A 14225-nucleotide genomic window follows, 5' to 3' on the forward strand; every position below is an offset into this window, starting at 1 on the left:
CCATTCATGATAAAGGGCTTTTGCTCAAAACATAGATTCTCCTGCTCCTCAGATGCTGCCTGACCTGCTGTGCTTTTCCAGCACCAAACTCTTGACTCTAATCTCCATCATCTGCAGTCCTCATTTTCGCCAACCGTTATCAACCTGTCTAGTCATGGGACAATCCCGTATAATCATCGGTTAATGAGGCTCTGGGATTCCAGACCACCTTTAAATTCTGCAACCTTGAAAATTCCTTCAACTGCATGTGTGCAAGATGTGCCAGACTCCCGCCCTTAATTTCTTTACAGATGGCGTTGCTTCTAAGATGTGTTTGCACATCGACCTCCATTCCCCAGATCCTTGGGCACCTAATATGGATAGGAGGGGACAAGGCTTAGGACCCCTTGGTGGTTCTGCTCCTGTGCTTAGCTCAGGTGATCATCAGCAGGGTCAGGTGGGGGGGGGTGGTCATTACACCGAACTCCCTGCCTCTGTTCTGGTGCTATGTCCACACCAGGGGTGTCAAAGAACAGAGCAGTATACAAATAGGCCTCTTGGCTCAGCAAACCTGTGCTAACATTATGCCCTTTTTAAATTCAGAAGCTTTTGCATCTCCGCAGTCCATATCCCTCTATTCCCTGCCTATTGTTCGCCAAGATGTCTCTCAACGCTATAGACAATGCCACTAGTGCATCTGCTTCCTCCACCTCCCCTGACAGCATGTTCCAGTGTTCCAGGTACCTACCACCCTCTGTGTAAAAAAAAAACTAGACTCTCACATCTCCTTTGAACTTTCTCCTTTTGACCTTCAATTTAGGTCCTCTCATAATTGACATTCCTACGCTGGGAGAAAGACTCCAACTGTCCACACTATTTATGCCTTTCAACATTTTGCAAACTTCAAACAGCCTTCAACTTTCAAATGAAAGCGAACCAAGTTTGTCCAATCTGTCCTCACAGCTAATACCCTCCAAACGAGGCAACAATCCAGTAAACATTTTCTTACCTCCTCCAAAGACTCCTTCTGTGGTGACCAGAACTGTGCACAATATTCCAAACGTGGCCTTGCCAAAGTTGCAAGATAATTTGCTAATTTGTATAAGCTGTGCCCTGACTGATGAAGACAAGCATGCCATATATCTCTTGGCCACTTTACCCACTTGTGTTGCCCTGTTCAGGGAACTGTGGACCTATATGCCAGTTCCTCTGTGGAGCCAGCAACACAGTGGCTCAGTGGTTAGCACTGCTGCCTCACAGCACCAAGAACCTGGGTTTGATTCCAGCCTCGCATGACTGTCTGTGTGGAGCTTGCACAGTCTCCATGTGTCTGCGTGGGTTTCCTCTGGATGCTCCGGTTTCCTCCCACAATCCAAAGATGTGCAGGTTAGGTGAATTGGCCATGTTAAATTACCCACAGGATTCAGGGATGTATCAGTTAGGGGCATTAGTCAGGGGTAAATGTACGGGAATGGGTCTGGGTGGATTATTCTTCAGAGGGTTGATGTGAACTTGTTGGGCTAAAGGGCCTGTTTCCACATTGTAGGGATTGTATGAAAACATCTAGTTCCCTCTTTCTGTTAATGCTTTCAAGGGTTCTGCCATTTACTGTTCATTTCCCTCTTGCATTAGAACTTCTAAAATGGATCAGCTTTCATTTGTCTGAATTAAACTCTCTCTGCCATTTCTCTGCCTAGATCTTTAGGGGTAGGCAATGGCCTGGTGGTCTTATCACTGGGTTGTTAAGAGGTGGCATGATGGCTCAGTGGTTCGCACTGCTGCCTCATAGCGCCAGGGGCCAGGGTTCAATTCCCACCTTGGGCAACTGTCTGTGTGGAGTTTGCACATTCTCCCTGTGTCTGCGGGAGTTTCCTTCAGGTGCTCCAGTTTCCTCCCACAGTCCAAAGATGTGCGGGATTAGGTGAATTGGTCATGCTAAATTGCCTGTAGTGTCGGGGCATTACTCAGGGGTGATTGTAGGGGAATAGGTCTGGGTGGGTTGCTCTTTGGAGGGTCGGTGTGGACGTGTTGGGCCGAAGGGCCTGTTTCCACACTTTAGGGAAACTAATCTCAAGCCTAGCCAAATGCTGCTGCATTCTCTGGCAATCCTCCTCACAATGTGCTGTTCCCCAATGTTTGTGTCATCTGTGAACTTACGAAACAGGACACCTACATTCTACTCCAAATCATTTCAATATATTAAAAACAACAGGGGTCCCAGCACTGATCCCTATGGAACATGATTGGTCACAGACCTCCATCAGAAAAACAGGCGTCCACCACTATTCTATGACTAAGCCAGTTCTCTATTTATCTTACTAGCTCACCAAGGATCCCATCTGGACGTCACCTTCAGTATCAGCCTTCCATGAGAGACCTTTTCGAAGATCTGTCTAAAGTCCATGTAGACAACATCCACCAAGCTGCCCTCATCAATCATCTTTCTCACTTGCTCAGAAAACTCAAATCAAGTTTGTTAGATACGGCCCTTCCTGCACAAAGCCAATCCCTAATAAGTCCATATTCTTCCAAATATATCCTTGGAGTAGCCATCCATTGGTATGGTACAGTCCTGTTGTGACTGGTGGGCACCACAGTGGCTGGAGTGGAGAACTCCAAGATCAAATTTTAATTTAAATTTTGTTTGGGCAGCAGAACAGGAAGCACGTAAGGGAAAATATTCTGCATTTAAGGAATAAGATGATAGAGAAATTATATGCCTACACAGTGAGATATAATAATGTAGGAGTGGATTGGAGCATAAAGGCACTGTGACTCAATGGTTAGCACTGCTGCTTCACAGGGCCAGGCACCCAGGTTCAATTCTACGCTCAGAACCTGTGTGGAGTTTGCACATTCTCCCCATGTCTACGTGGGTTCCCTCCCACAGTCACAAAAGATGTGCAGATTGGGTGGATTGACCATGGCTAAATTACCCACAGCGTCTCGGGATATGCAAGCTAGGTGGTCTAGCCATGGAAAATGCAGGGTTACAGATTTTGGGAGCTGGGTGAGATGCTCTCGGAGGGTCAGTGTGGATCCTTTGGGCTGAACAGCCCTCTTCCACACTGCAGGCATTCTATCATGAAGTGATTGGGCTGAATTGCCTATCTCCACACTACAGGCATTCGATGATTGACTAGCATGAAACGATTGGGCTAAATGACCTGTTTCCATACTGAAGCCATTCTATGATTGACTAGCATGAAGAGATTGGGCTGAATGGCTCACATCCACATTGCAGGCATTCTATGATTGACTAGCATGAAGTGATTGGGCTGAATGGCCAGCTTCTTTGTTGCCAACTCTGTGCACATCTGTGGATATTTGAAAGCCCCCTGGCTATCTTTAATTAAGAATTGCGCTGACATACTCAGAGTCGTGTTGACCTGCATCACTGAGTAGCGTTCAGTAAATCATTTTCTCACAGCCTGTGTGACATGCAAATAAAGCAGCATTTTACGAGGAGAAAGATAGAGAGAGAGAGAGAGAGAGAGAGAGAGAGACAGCTGCTTGTCCCCTTCTGCTCCTCGCAAGGCTGTTCGCTGGAGGTCAGCTGTGCTATGCTGCTTCCTGAATGACAAATTCTGTCAACAGATAAGCAACAGCATTGCCATAAGACTCTGACCACTTAAGCTTACTCAGTGATCCATTTTGCCTTTGCTGGGCCTGCTCAGTCCAGCTGGGTCAAGAGACGTGTGTTACTGGGGCCTCAAACTCCCACGGCTTTCACTCAAATTCATTGCAGAAGGACTCCTGCACCATAGTTTATCACTCATGTGCAAATGACAAAAAAGGACTTGCACTTTCATTAAAATAAAATAACTCCATGGAGGCTGGTATCCAATCACCAAGTCACCCTTTAGTTACACGTGCGCAGCATGTGGAATCTGACCAGTTAGCTCCGAGCCAGTCCCAAGAGTGAGGAGACTCCTGTTTATATCTAGATTAGAGTGGTGCTGGAAAAGCACAGCAGGTCAGGCAGCATCCGAGGATTCCCGATGAAGGGCTTTTGCCCGAAACGTCGATTTTTCTATTCCTCGGATGCTGGCTGACCTGCTGTGCTTTTTCCAGCACCACTCTAATCTAGACTCTGGTTTCCAGCATCTGCAGGCCTAGCTTTTACCTTATCCTGTTTATTTCTGTCAGGCAGGACTCCCTAATTAACTGCAGTTTACCAACCCCAGTCAGGGAACTGTTACTCAATGAAATCCACCTGACCCAACTTGTACCAATCGCCACAAAAAGCAAAGAACTGCTGACCTGAAACAAAAACCAAAACTGCTGGGGAATCTCAGCAGGTCTGGCAGCATCTGTGTACAGAAATCAGAGTTAAAGTTTCAGGTCCAGTGACTCTTCACCAGAATTGACAGTTGTTCAGAAAAAGTGGTATTTATGCTGAGGACAAGGTTGGGGTCTGGGGAAGTGAGGGGAAAAAATGAGGCAGAAGTGAGTACTGCGGATGCTGGAGATGAGAGTCAAGAGTAGAGTGGTGCTCGAAAAAGCACAGCAGGTCAGGCAGCATCCGATTGGGGTTGGACTGGGTGTGAAGATGGCTGAAAAACATGGAATCTCATCTTCAGCATAACTATGACATTTTCCAGTGCTATCAACTCTGATGATGAGTCATGGACTTGAAACACTAACTGTTTTCTTCCCACAAGCTTTTTTAAAAAAAAAATTATTCACAGGTTGAGAACTTCGCTGGCTAGGTAACATTTATTGCCCATCCCTAATTACCCAGAGGGCAGTTCAGAGTGAGCCATATTGCTGTGAGTCTGGAGTCGTATGTAAGCCAGACCAGGTAAGGATGGCAGATTCCTTCCCTGATGGACATTACTGAACCAGGTTTTTCCAACAATGGATTAATAGTCATCGTTAGACTCTGAATTCCAAATTCTACTGAATTCACATTCAACCATCTGTGTGGGGGATTCGAACACAGGTCCCCAGAACATTACCTAGGTCTCTGCATTTACAGTCTAGTAATAACACCACTAGGCTATTGCCTCCCCAGATGCTGCCAGACCAGCTGAGTTTAACTAGCAATTTTTGATTTTGTTCTTGCATTTTTCTTCCTTTTTAAAAAAAACACACATTCAAGGCATGTAGGTTTTGCTGCCTGTGGCTAACTGCCCTCTAAGAGGGTGGGAGTGAGCTGCCTCCTTTAACTGTTGGCCTTCACAATCTTAGTGCATCCCAAAGCACTGCACAGCCAATGCAAATCTGTCACTGTTGCAACACGGGATAAGGTAAAAGATGTCATGGTCTTTCCAGACTGTAAGAGAGAGAGAAGTGACAGGCTTACGCCCAAAACATTGACTCTCCTGCTCCTCAGATGTTGCCTGGCCTTCTGTGCTTTTCCAGCATCACATTTTTCAACTCTGACTCTGCAGCCTTCACTTTCTCATAGAGAGAGAGAGATGACTGGTAATGGTGTGAGCTGAAGGTCACCACACCTCAGGTTGAGAAGGAGAGTCTGTCATGGTAACCTTGGCCAATGCAGGAATTGAACCCACACTGTTGGCATCTCTGTGCATTGCACAGCAGTTGTCCCAATTAACTGAGTCAACAACACAGGGTGGCAGCAGAGTAAACAGGTCATCTGTTGTACTGAAGAGCCACAATGCACCACACTGCCTCCTTCTCTGCTGTATCATTTTCTGATTCAATGGTTGTCTGATGGCAAGACAGTGAGGGACAACTCTCCTATTGTACCTTACCCTGGACCATTTTACCCACTCGGGAGCAGCCTTTGTTAAAACTCAAGCAAAAGACATTCCAACATTCCAGTTCACCAGTCTCGCAGCCAGTTCCTGTAGTTTTACAGCAACCATTTCTCTTTGTGGTTTGTTGTAATCAAAAGCCACAAGCTAATTTATTTCAGCAGGAGGTGTTTGGAGCCTGAGCATACGTCTACAAACTCAATACACTGGATGCCAGGTTTCCACGTATGGACAAAGGAAATTACTCTCCACGCTTTGACTGCCAAAACTCAACCAAACATACAATATTCCTGCTTTCTGATCAGCAGTAGTTATTGAGTTCTGAGGAGAGGGAATGGATTGCTTTGTAGTAGGAAGTTTACAAGTCAATATTTAGGCATTTCATAAGCTGGAGTGCTCTTTTCGGGTACATCCTGTGCATATTTCTTCAAAGAATGAAGAACAAACAAAGAACTGTACAGCAGATGAACAGGCCCTTTGACCCACCAAACCTGTGCTGCCACAAAACATCATTTTAAACTAAAAGCCTTTTGCCTTTCCACGATCAGTATCACTCTATTCCCAACCGATTGATTTACAGTTGGTTTTGTGACAAAGTGGTAGTTCCATTTTCGTGCAATCCCATGTTATAAAATAATTGAGTTATAGCAGCACCATTTAATCTAATGGGGCTGGAATCATGTTATAGCCGATCCACACTTTAAAACTTCTTGCTTTAGGAACAGAGTCCTCAATTAGTCAATCAGGTAATAGTAAATTCATGCTAACGAAATGTGTATTATAGCAGAACGACCTGCGTCTGTTAAGATGCCCCTCAAACGATGCTATTGTATCTGTTTCTACCACTTTCTCTGGCAGCACATTCACCACTCTCTGTGTAAAAAAACTTGCCTCCCACATCCTCTATAAACTTGCCTCCCTTTTACCATAAACTTATGTCCCCTAGTAATTGATATTTCTACCCTGGGAAAAAAAGACTCTATCAAGCCTCCCATAATTTTATGAACTTCAACCAGATCATCCCTCAGCCTCTGATATTCAAATGAAAACAAACCAAGTTTGTTGAATCTGTCCTCATAGCTACTGACCTCCAAAGCAGGTGACATTCTGGTAAACTGTTTCTATATTGATTGATTGATTAATCAATTGATTGAATGTGGTGTGTACCAAAGTACAGTGAAAAGCTTTGTTAACAAGCAGTACAGGCAGATCATAGTAAGTAACGATGTACAGATCAGAGGTTGTAAAAAGACTTGGACGGGGCATACAGATTACGTTGCACAGGGCACGCGCTCAGCGAGATTAATGTTAGCGAGGTCAGCATTATCTGAGGCTAGAGAGTCCATTCATCAGCATAATAACAGCCGGGAAGAAGCTGTTCCTGCTGTTGCATGTGTTCAAGCTTCTGTATTTACTGCCTGATGGAAGAGATTGTAGAAGATCACTACCGGGGTGGAAGGAGTCTTTGATGATGTTAACAGCCTTTCCATGGCATCAAGCTGTAAATGGAGTCCATGGATGGGAGATTGGCTTGGTCTGGGCAGTGCACACCACCTTCTGTAGTTGCCATACTAGGCTATTACACACCTGGAGAGATTGCTTTCAATGGGGCATCTGTAGAAGTTGGTGAGGGTCCTTATGGACATGCCAAATTTCTTGACCACCTGAAGACCGTTGTGTCTTCTTGACAGTTACATTTATGCAGGTGGTCCAGGATAGGTTGTTGGTTACCGTCATGCCAAGGAACTTGACACTCTCCACCCTTCTCACATGCAACTCTGTTGATGCAGATGGGGGTGTGTTCACCTCCTTTCTTTCTGAAGTCAATGATCAGTTCTTTAATTTTGCTGATGTTGAGACAGAGGTTGTTCTCATTGCACCACGTCACCAAGCCCTCTATCTCCTTTCTGTATTTTGACTCATCTTTGCAAGATATCCTAGGAGAAAGTGAGGACTGCAGATGCTGGAGATCAAAGTTAAGAGCGTGGTGCTGGAAAAGCACAGCCAGTCAGGCAGCATCTGAGGAGCAGGAGAACCAATGTTTCGGGCATAAGCCCTTCATCAGGAATGAGGCTGTGAGCCTCGAGGGTGGAGAGATAAATGGGAGGGGGGTGGGGCTGGGCGGATGGTAGCTGAGAGTGCAATAGTGGATGGAGGTAGGGTAAAGGTGATAGGTCAGAGAGGAGGGTGGAGTGGATAAGTAGGAAGGAAGATGGACAAGTAGGACAGTTCTTGAGAGCGTGCCAAGTTGGAAGGTTGGATCTGGGATAAGGTGGGGGGAGGAGAAATGAGGAAACTGGTGAAATCCATATTGATCCCATGTGGTTGGAGGATCCCATGTGGTTATTAGATATCCATCCTACTATGGTGGTGTCATCTGTGACCTTGCAGATGGCATTCATTCAGAATTTTGCTACATAGTTGTGGGTGCACGGGAAGTACAGTCAGGGGCTGAGGGCACAACCTTGGGAGGCTCCAGTGTTGAGTGTTATTGTGGAAGTGGTGCAGTTACCTAACTTCATTGATTATAATCTGTGGGTCAGAAAGCTGAGGATCCAGCACTCTTTCCAAAGCCTCCACATACTTCTGATAGTGTGGTGACTAGAATTATGTGCAATATTCCAAATATGGCCTAACTAAAGTTCTGTACAGCTGCAACATGACATGCCAATTTTTATACTCTGTGCCCCGACTGATGAAGACAAACATGTTGTATGCCTTTTTGACTACCTTATTCACTTGTGTTGACACTTTCAGGGAACTGTGGAGGTGACATCTAGATCCCTCTGTATGCTAACACTACTAAGGGTTCTGCCATTTACTGTACACTTCCCTCCTGCATTAGACCTTCCAAAGTGCATCCCCTTACATTTGCCCAGATTAACTTTCATGTCATCCCATCTCATTCCATACACAAGTCTCCAGCTTATCTATGTCCTGCTGTATCCTCAGACAACCCTCATCACTACCCATGACTCCTCCAATCTTTGTGTTGTTCGCAAATTTACAAATCTTCCTGACCTCTCCGCCCCCACCACACTCCGGCCTATCACCCTCACCTTGACCTCCTTCCACCTATCACATCTCCATCGCCCCTCCCCCAAGTTCCTCCTCCCTACCTTTTATCTTAGCCTGCTTGGCACACTCTCCTCATTCCTGATGAAGGGCTCTGGCCCGAAACGTCGAATTTCCTGTTCCTTGGATGCTGCCTGACCTGCTGTGCTTTAACCAGCAACACATTTTCAGCTCTGATCTCCAGCATCTGCAGACCTCACTTTTTACTCTTCACAATGTGAACACTGCATAAATTAAGTCCACACTCAGTGGGGGTTTTCAGAGGCACATGCACATCAACTGATGAGAAATTTAACTGACCCAGAAAATAGGACTCCCGGATTGACATTAGAATAAAACAGGGAATGGGACAAAAACTGCACAACAGCGTGAACACTGCTAAGAGTCAAACATCATCCTTAGAGTCAAGGTATAGTGTGAAAAGGCTGTTTTTTCTCTCTCTCCATCAAATGCTACCAAACCTGCTGAACATCCCAGTACTTTCTGTTCCCGTGTTTGTAGTGGCTTATGTCCTTTCCAGTCTAGGTTTGAACCTGCTGTGAAAACAAAGCCTTTTTTGGTGGGCCATCTTTGCTACCACTGCAGGCCATTGGGAATGAAGAGGATTCAGGCTTTGAGTGAAGGGGGTCCTCCAACTCTCCACTGCTGAAATCTTCTGAAGATGTTTTGGTTGTTTCTTTGAAACCACTAGTAAGCCAGTTAAGTTTTAAATTTACAGTACAACTGAGGCACGAGAATCTCTAACATAAATATACAGGTCACAATACAAGTATGTACATGTCAGAGTGTGCTCACTTACTGCAAAATACCAACTACCTTTGAGGTACGAAACTTCAATTATGATAAAGCTACTATCCGAAGACAGGCCAATCAGAGACATGCAGAGAGTTCTGGGAAGCCTGGTTTTCATCCAAAAAAGGCCATCAGCAAACACACAGTGTTAGACCCCGCTGCACAGAAGGCCCAAATGTAACACTCACCCCAACAGCCCGGACACACAAAACCCAAGCAGGACAGAACAATAGCACTTCATGGAAGTCACACTGAAGATGTTACCCAGCACAGTAATGAAACATTTGCACAATAACCCAACAGGTCAGTGAGCTAACCAAAGACCTCATCCACAACCCGAGCTACAGATCTTCACAAAAACCTTAAAGACCCACGATCTTCATCAAGTGCCAAGTGACTGAGTTGTAGAAGCCTAAACAGAGGTGGTTTCCCAACATCTTCCCTTGCTTTGAATCATTCTTCTTAACATTGGTGACAGACCAACAGGCAAACTCATTCAAGGTCTACATGTTGCAGGCACCATACTCAATTCAAGTCTCACTGATATAGGAGGGCACACAAGGCCAAGTATTGAACCACCTTTCAGGTACTTTCCTTGTTATATTTTGAAGTCTGTTGCTAAATGCTTGCAAAAGAAAGGACCGTACACGCTTAATGAAGGATGCTCATGTCCCAAGTACAGGGACGTCAAAAGAAAACCAAAGTAAATGATTACTTTGCTCTTTTTTTCAATGACATCAGATGTACAACTGCACCAACGAAGATTTGTTTGATTGCTGGTCTCACATCTCAAGTGATTCTGTCCCGATTTCTAAAACAGGAAATGAAACCATGCAGCAATCACAGCATCAATGTTAGCCAACCACTTCACCAAACAACCAAAACGTATATTCTCAAACACCTTGGATTCTGCCAAACATCCAGGAAGCCAAAGTTCAATAAAGCAGGAAGTACTTACAATGAGGCTGTGATCCCTTCCGAGCATGATAACCACCTGGTTGACAGTCCGAAGCAGCTTGTCCATGATGTCCTGAATATCATGACAAGTGTTTCCCTGAAAGAGACAGTATTGGATTGAGTTAAAGTCACATAAAGGGTGCTAATTCACCACAACTGTCCTGGAGTCACCAGCAATCTCCCAGACATGTCTACAAGCAAGTAAGGAGAAAGCTCCTTGGGGATATAGGAATTGTGAGTTTATCTCCTATTTTACTTTGAATGTGTTTGCTTAGGAGCTACTTAAAGGCTTGGTAACTGAGAAAATAATAGGCTTTTAATGAATGAGAGTCATAAAATCCCTACAGCATGGAAACAGGCCATTCAACCTGTACCATTCCTCATGTATGCTAACCCTAGCGCGTCTCATTTCTAATCCACCCAGCCGCCACACCCTCGGCACTACAGGGTAATTTACCATGGCCAGTCTATACCTTTGGATTAATGGGAGGAGACCCATGCAGATGCATAGGGGAAAATCCAATGGTGGAACTGAAGCTGGGTTCCTGGTGCTGAGAGGCAGCAATGCTAACCACTGCACCACCGTGGCAACCACAACATTGGAATGTGTTGAAGCCATGTGAAGAGTGCCAACTCAGCAAGACAGTCCTGGAGTTGAGTCTCCATTGAGCATTCAGAGTCAGTTGGCATTGGAATGTAGTATATCAGCGGGAGACATGTCGAATGGTCGCTGACACAAACATGACCCTTGATTCTGGGCAACCTCAGATATCAAACATGAGGTGGAATGTTGTCACATTAGGAGCAGGAGACATTCACTTAACCTGCCTACTCCAGCATTCGAGTAGGTTATGGCTAACCTTTCCCCTTCATTCCTGATGAAGAACTTATGCTCGAAACATTGACTCTCCTCTTCGTCGAATGTTGCCTGACTGGCTGTGCTCTCCAGCACCACACTTTTTGACTCTGATCTCCAGCATCTGCAGTCCTCACTTGCTCCTTACTCCCAAATTCACCATTTTGTCTTTTCCCCTCAGTGCAAGAGAGGGTAAATGGAAGTCCTGATCACTTGTCTGATGGAGCAGCCTTGAGGACTGCCCTGTTCCTTTCTTCTTCTTTGCTTTGCACACCAACATAGACACTCATCATCCCAGAAGTGTCATAGGACTTCTGAACACAAAGTAAATGACCTCATTTTGATGATGCACAGTAAACATTAACAAGTTTCAACGCAACAGGAATTAGTGTAAACTTTAGCCAGTCCTCAAGCTGCTAAGTTAACTTGACTGTTACCATCCAGATTTCCCACTCAAAAGAAAACTGATTTTGAAAAACTGACAGGAATGACTTGGAGATGAGAGTGATTAAAGAGAGAATGGGAGGGAAGACTGAGGATTGCAATTTTGTTTCATTCTCACGGGGCTGATGACTCTATATAAATAATCAAGGACAGACCTTTCTTCTCTTTCACAACCTCTTTCAAATAAATCAATACAGTTTTTGCCTTCTGATAAACTGAAGTCAAGTTTATTTGTCGTCATATAGGCATGAAAAGCGAGCAGAAGAGGGAATTGCTTTAAATGTAGCTGTGGTGACTCATTGGAACAAATGCGTCAAAGAGCAGTGGAATGGTGGTTCAGTACCTCAGTGGTTAGCACTGCTGTCAAACAGTGCCAGGGAACCATGCTCGACTCTCGCCTTGTGTAGCTGTCTGTATGGAGTTTGCACATTCCCCTTGTGTCTGTGTGGGTTTCCTCCGGGTGCTCCGGTTTCCTCCCACAATCCAAAGATGTGCAGTTTAGGTGAATTGGCCATGCTAAATTGCCCATAGTGCCACAGGGATATGTATATTAGGTCCATTACTCAAGGGTAAATGTAGAGTAATGGAACAAGTTACTCTTCAGAGGGTCAGTGTGGACTTGTTGGGCCATAGGGCCTGTTTCCACACTGTAGGGATTCTATAGCAATTGCAGGGGAACAAAGGAAAAAGCTTGTTTGTCTCCTGGTACATTTTTGCTCACAATGGTGGGGCAAAAAAGCATTCTGAGGGTGTTCCAAGACTCTGACAATTCCTCTTTGATGGTCAAGGAATTTTTTTTATTGTTTGTCACTGTTTGCTTTCAAGAAAGTGGTGTCAATCTATGTCATTGAATCCTCCAGTCCCTGGACTGACACATGAAATAGGAACAGGAGAAGAATCCATTTTGCCCATCAAGATCACTCTACTATTCAACATGATCATGGCTGATCCTGAACTTCATCTCCACTTTCCTGCCCATTGAGACTATCCTACGGTTCCTCAAGAGGCCAGAAGTCTGTTGATCATAGCCTCAAATAGGGTAGGCCATCCACAACCTTCTGGGCTCACAATTTCCATCAGTTTGCAACTCTTTGAGTGAAATAATTATTCCACATTTCAGTCTGAACTAATCTATCCCCTACCCTGAGACTGTACCTCTTTCATCTAGATTTCCCAGTCAGGGAAACTATTGTCTATCCTGTGAAGCCCTGGAGCTCCCAGACAGTTGAGGTCATTGGGAGATGCTACTGAATACTCAGTGATTTACTTGATCAGTTTATTCACTCGATCAAGGATGCAGGCTTTGCTGGCTAGGTTGGCATTGATAGCTCATCCCAAATTGCTTTTGGGGATATGGTTGGTAGCCACCTTGGAGAGTAGGTACACTGCCAGTGGCTTCCTGGAAGGGGATTGTCGGACATTGACCTAGAGACAGTGAAGGAACTGCAATAGATTTCCAAGTCAGGATGCTGAGTGCCTTACAGGGGAATTTGAAGGTGGCAGTGTTCCCTCGATGGAGGAAGTCACAGATTTGCAAGATACTGTCAAAGGAGCCCTGGTGAGTTGCTGCAGTACATTGTGTAGATGCTGCTTCTGTGTGTTGGCAGTGCAAGGACTGAATATTGAAGGTGGTGGATTCGGTGCTAATCTAGTCAGCGACATTGTCCTGAATGCGTCAGCCCTCTGGAATTTTGCTGGTGCACCTGGAAGAAACACACAGACATGGGGAGAATGTGCAAACTCCATACAGACAGGGGGGAGGGTGGAATTGAACACTGCTGTGAGGCAGCAGTGCTGACCACTGAGCTACTGGGACTGCTTGAAGTGGTTAAGTAGATCAGATTTTCCTTTCAAACTCAGTACAACATCATAGTCACAGCCTCCAAAAAGCCAAGGGTATAATAGGCATTAAAATGAACTGATATTTGGCACTTTATCACCTCAGTCTCTCTATCATTATAGAATGATCTCTCCAATTATTTCAGTTGGGACCTGGAATGGGATGAACCTTGATTCCAGCTGAGAAGTAGCCAACTGCTTATCAAGCAAGGGCTAACTGTCTTTACATATCAGTCTGCAGATGAGTTCAGGGATACCCAGCAAATGAAGTTTATCTAATTGCAGATTTACAAAATATATTTACCTCCTAATATAACCTGAAATCCTGCTGTTTGCTCATTTGCTTAGCATGTAAATCATTCTGCAGTTCTCGGCCCCTGAGGCTCTGAGGCAGGTCGCTAATGAAATACATGTGCCTCACTACAAATTACATTGATCCTGTTGAATTTGTGCATTCTGTCAAACACACAAACTACATGGAAACAGAGACAAGGGTTATTTTACAAATGATAAACATATGCAGATAGAAGAATACATATAGGTGCACAAAAATGTTG

The 14225-nt window shown here is 44.9% G+C and overlaps 1 protein-coding gene across 2 annotated transcripts in view; it reads right to left on the reverse strand.

The window, feature by feature from the left end:
* LOC132824791 (dedicator of cytokinesis protein 2-like) overlaps positions 1 to 14225 on the reverse strand; it is a 1235709-nt gene that overhangs the window by 809778 nt on the left and 411706 nt on the right. For both annotated transcript variants that reach the window (XM_060839646.1, XM_060839560.1), the window contains exon 27: positions 10531 to 10626. In XM_060839646.1, the coding sequence (XP_060695629.1) occupies positions 10531 to 10626 (96 nt within the window). The remainder of the gene's footprint in view (positions 1 to 10530; positions 10627 to 14225) is intronic.

The sequence above is a fragment of the Hemiscyllium ocellatum genome, chromosome 1 (assembly GCF_020745735.1).
Source record: "Hemiscyllium ocellatum isolate sHemOce1 chromosome 1, sHemOce1.pat.X.cur, whole genome shotgun sequence".
In the NCBI taxonomy this organism is placed as follows: domain Eukaryota; kingdom Metazoa; phylum Chordata; class Chondrichthyes; order Orectolobiformes; family Hemiscylliidae; genus Hemiscyllium; species Hemiscyllium ocellatum.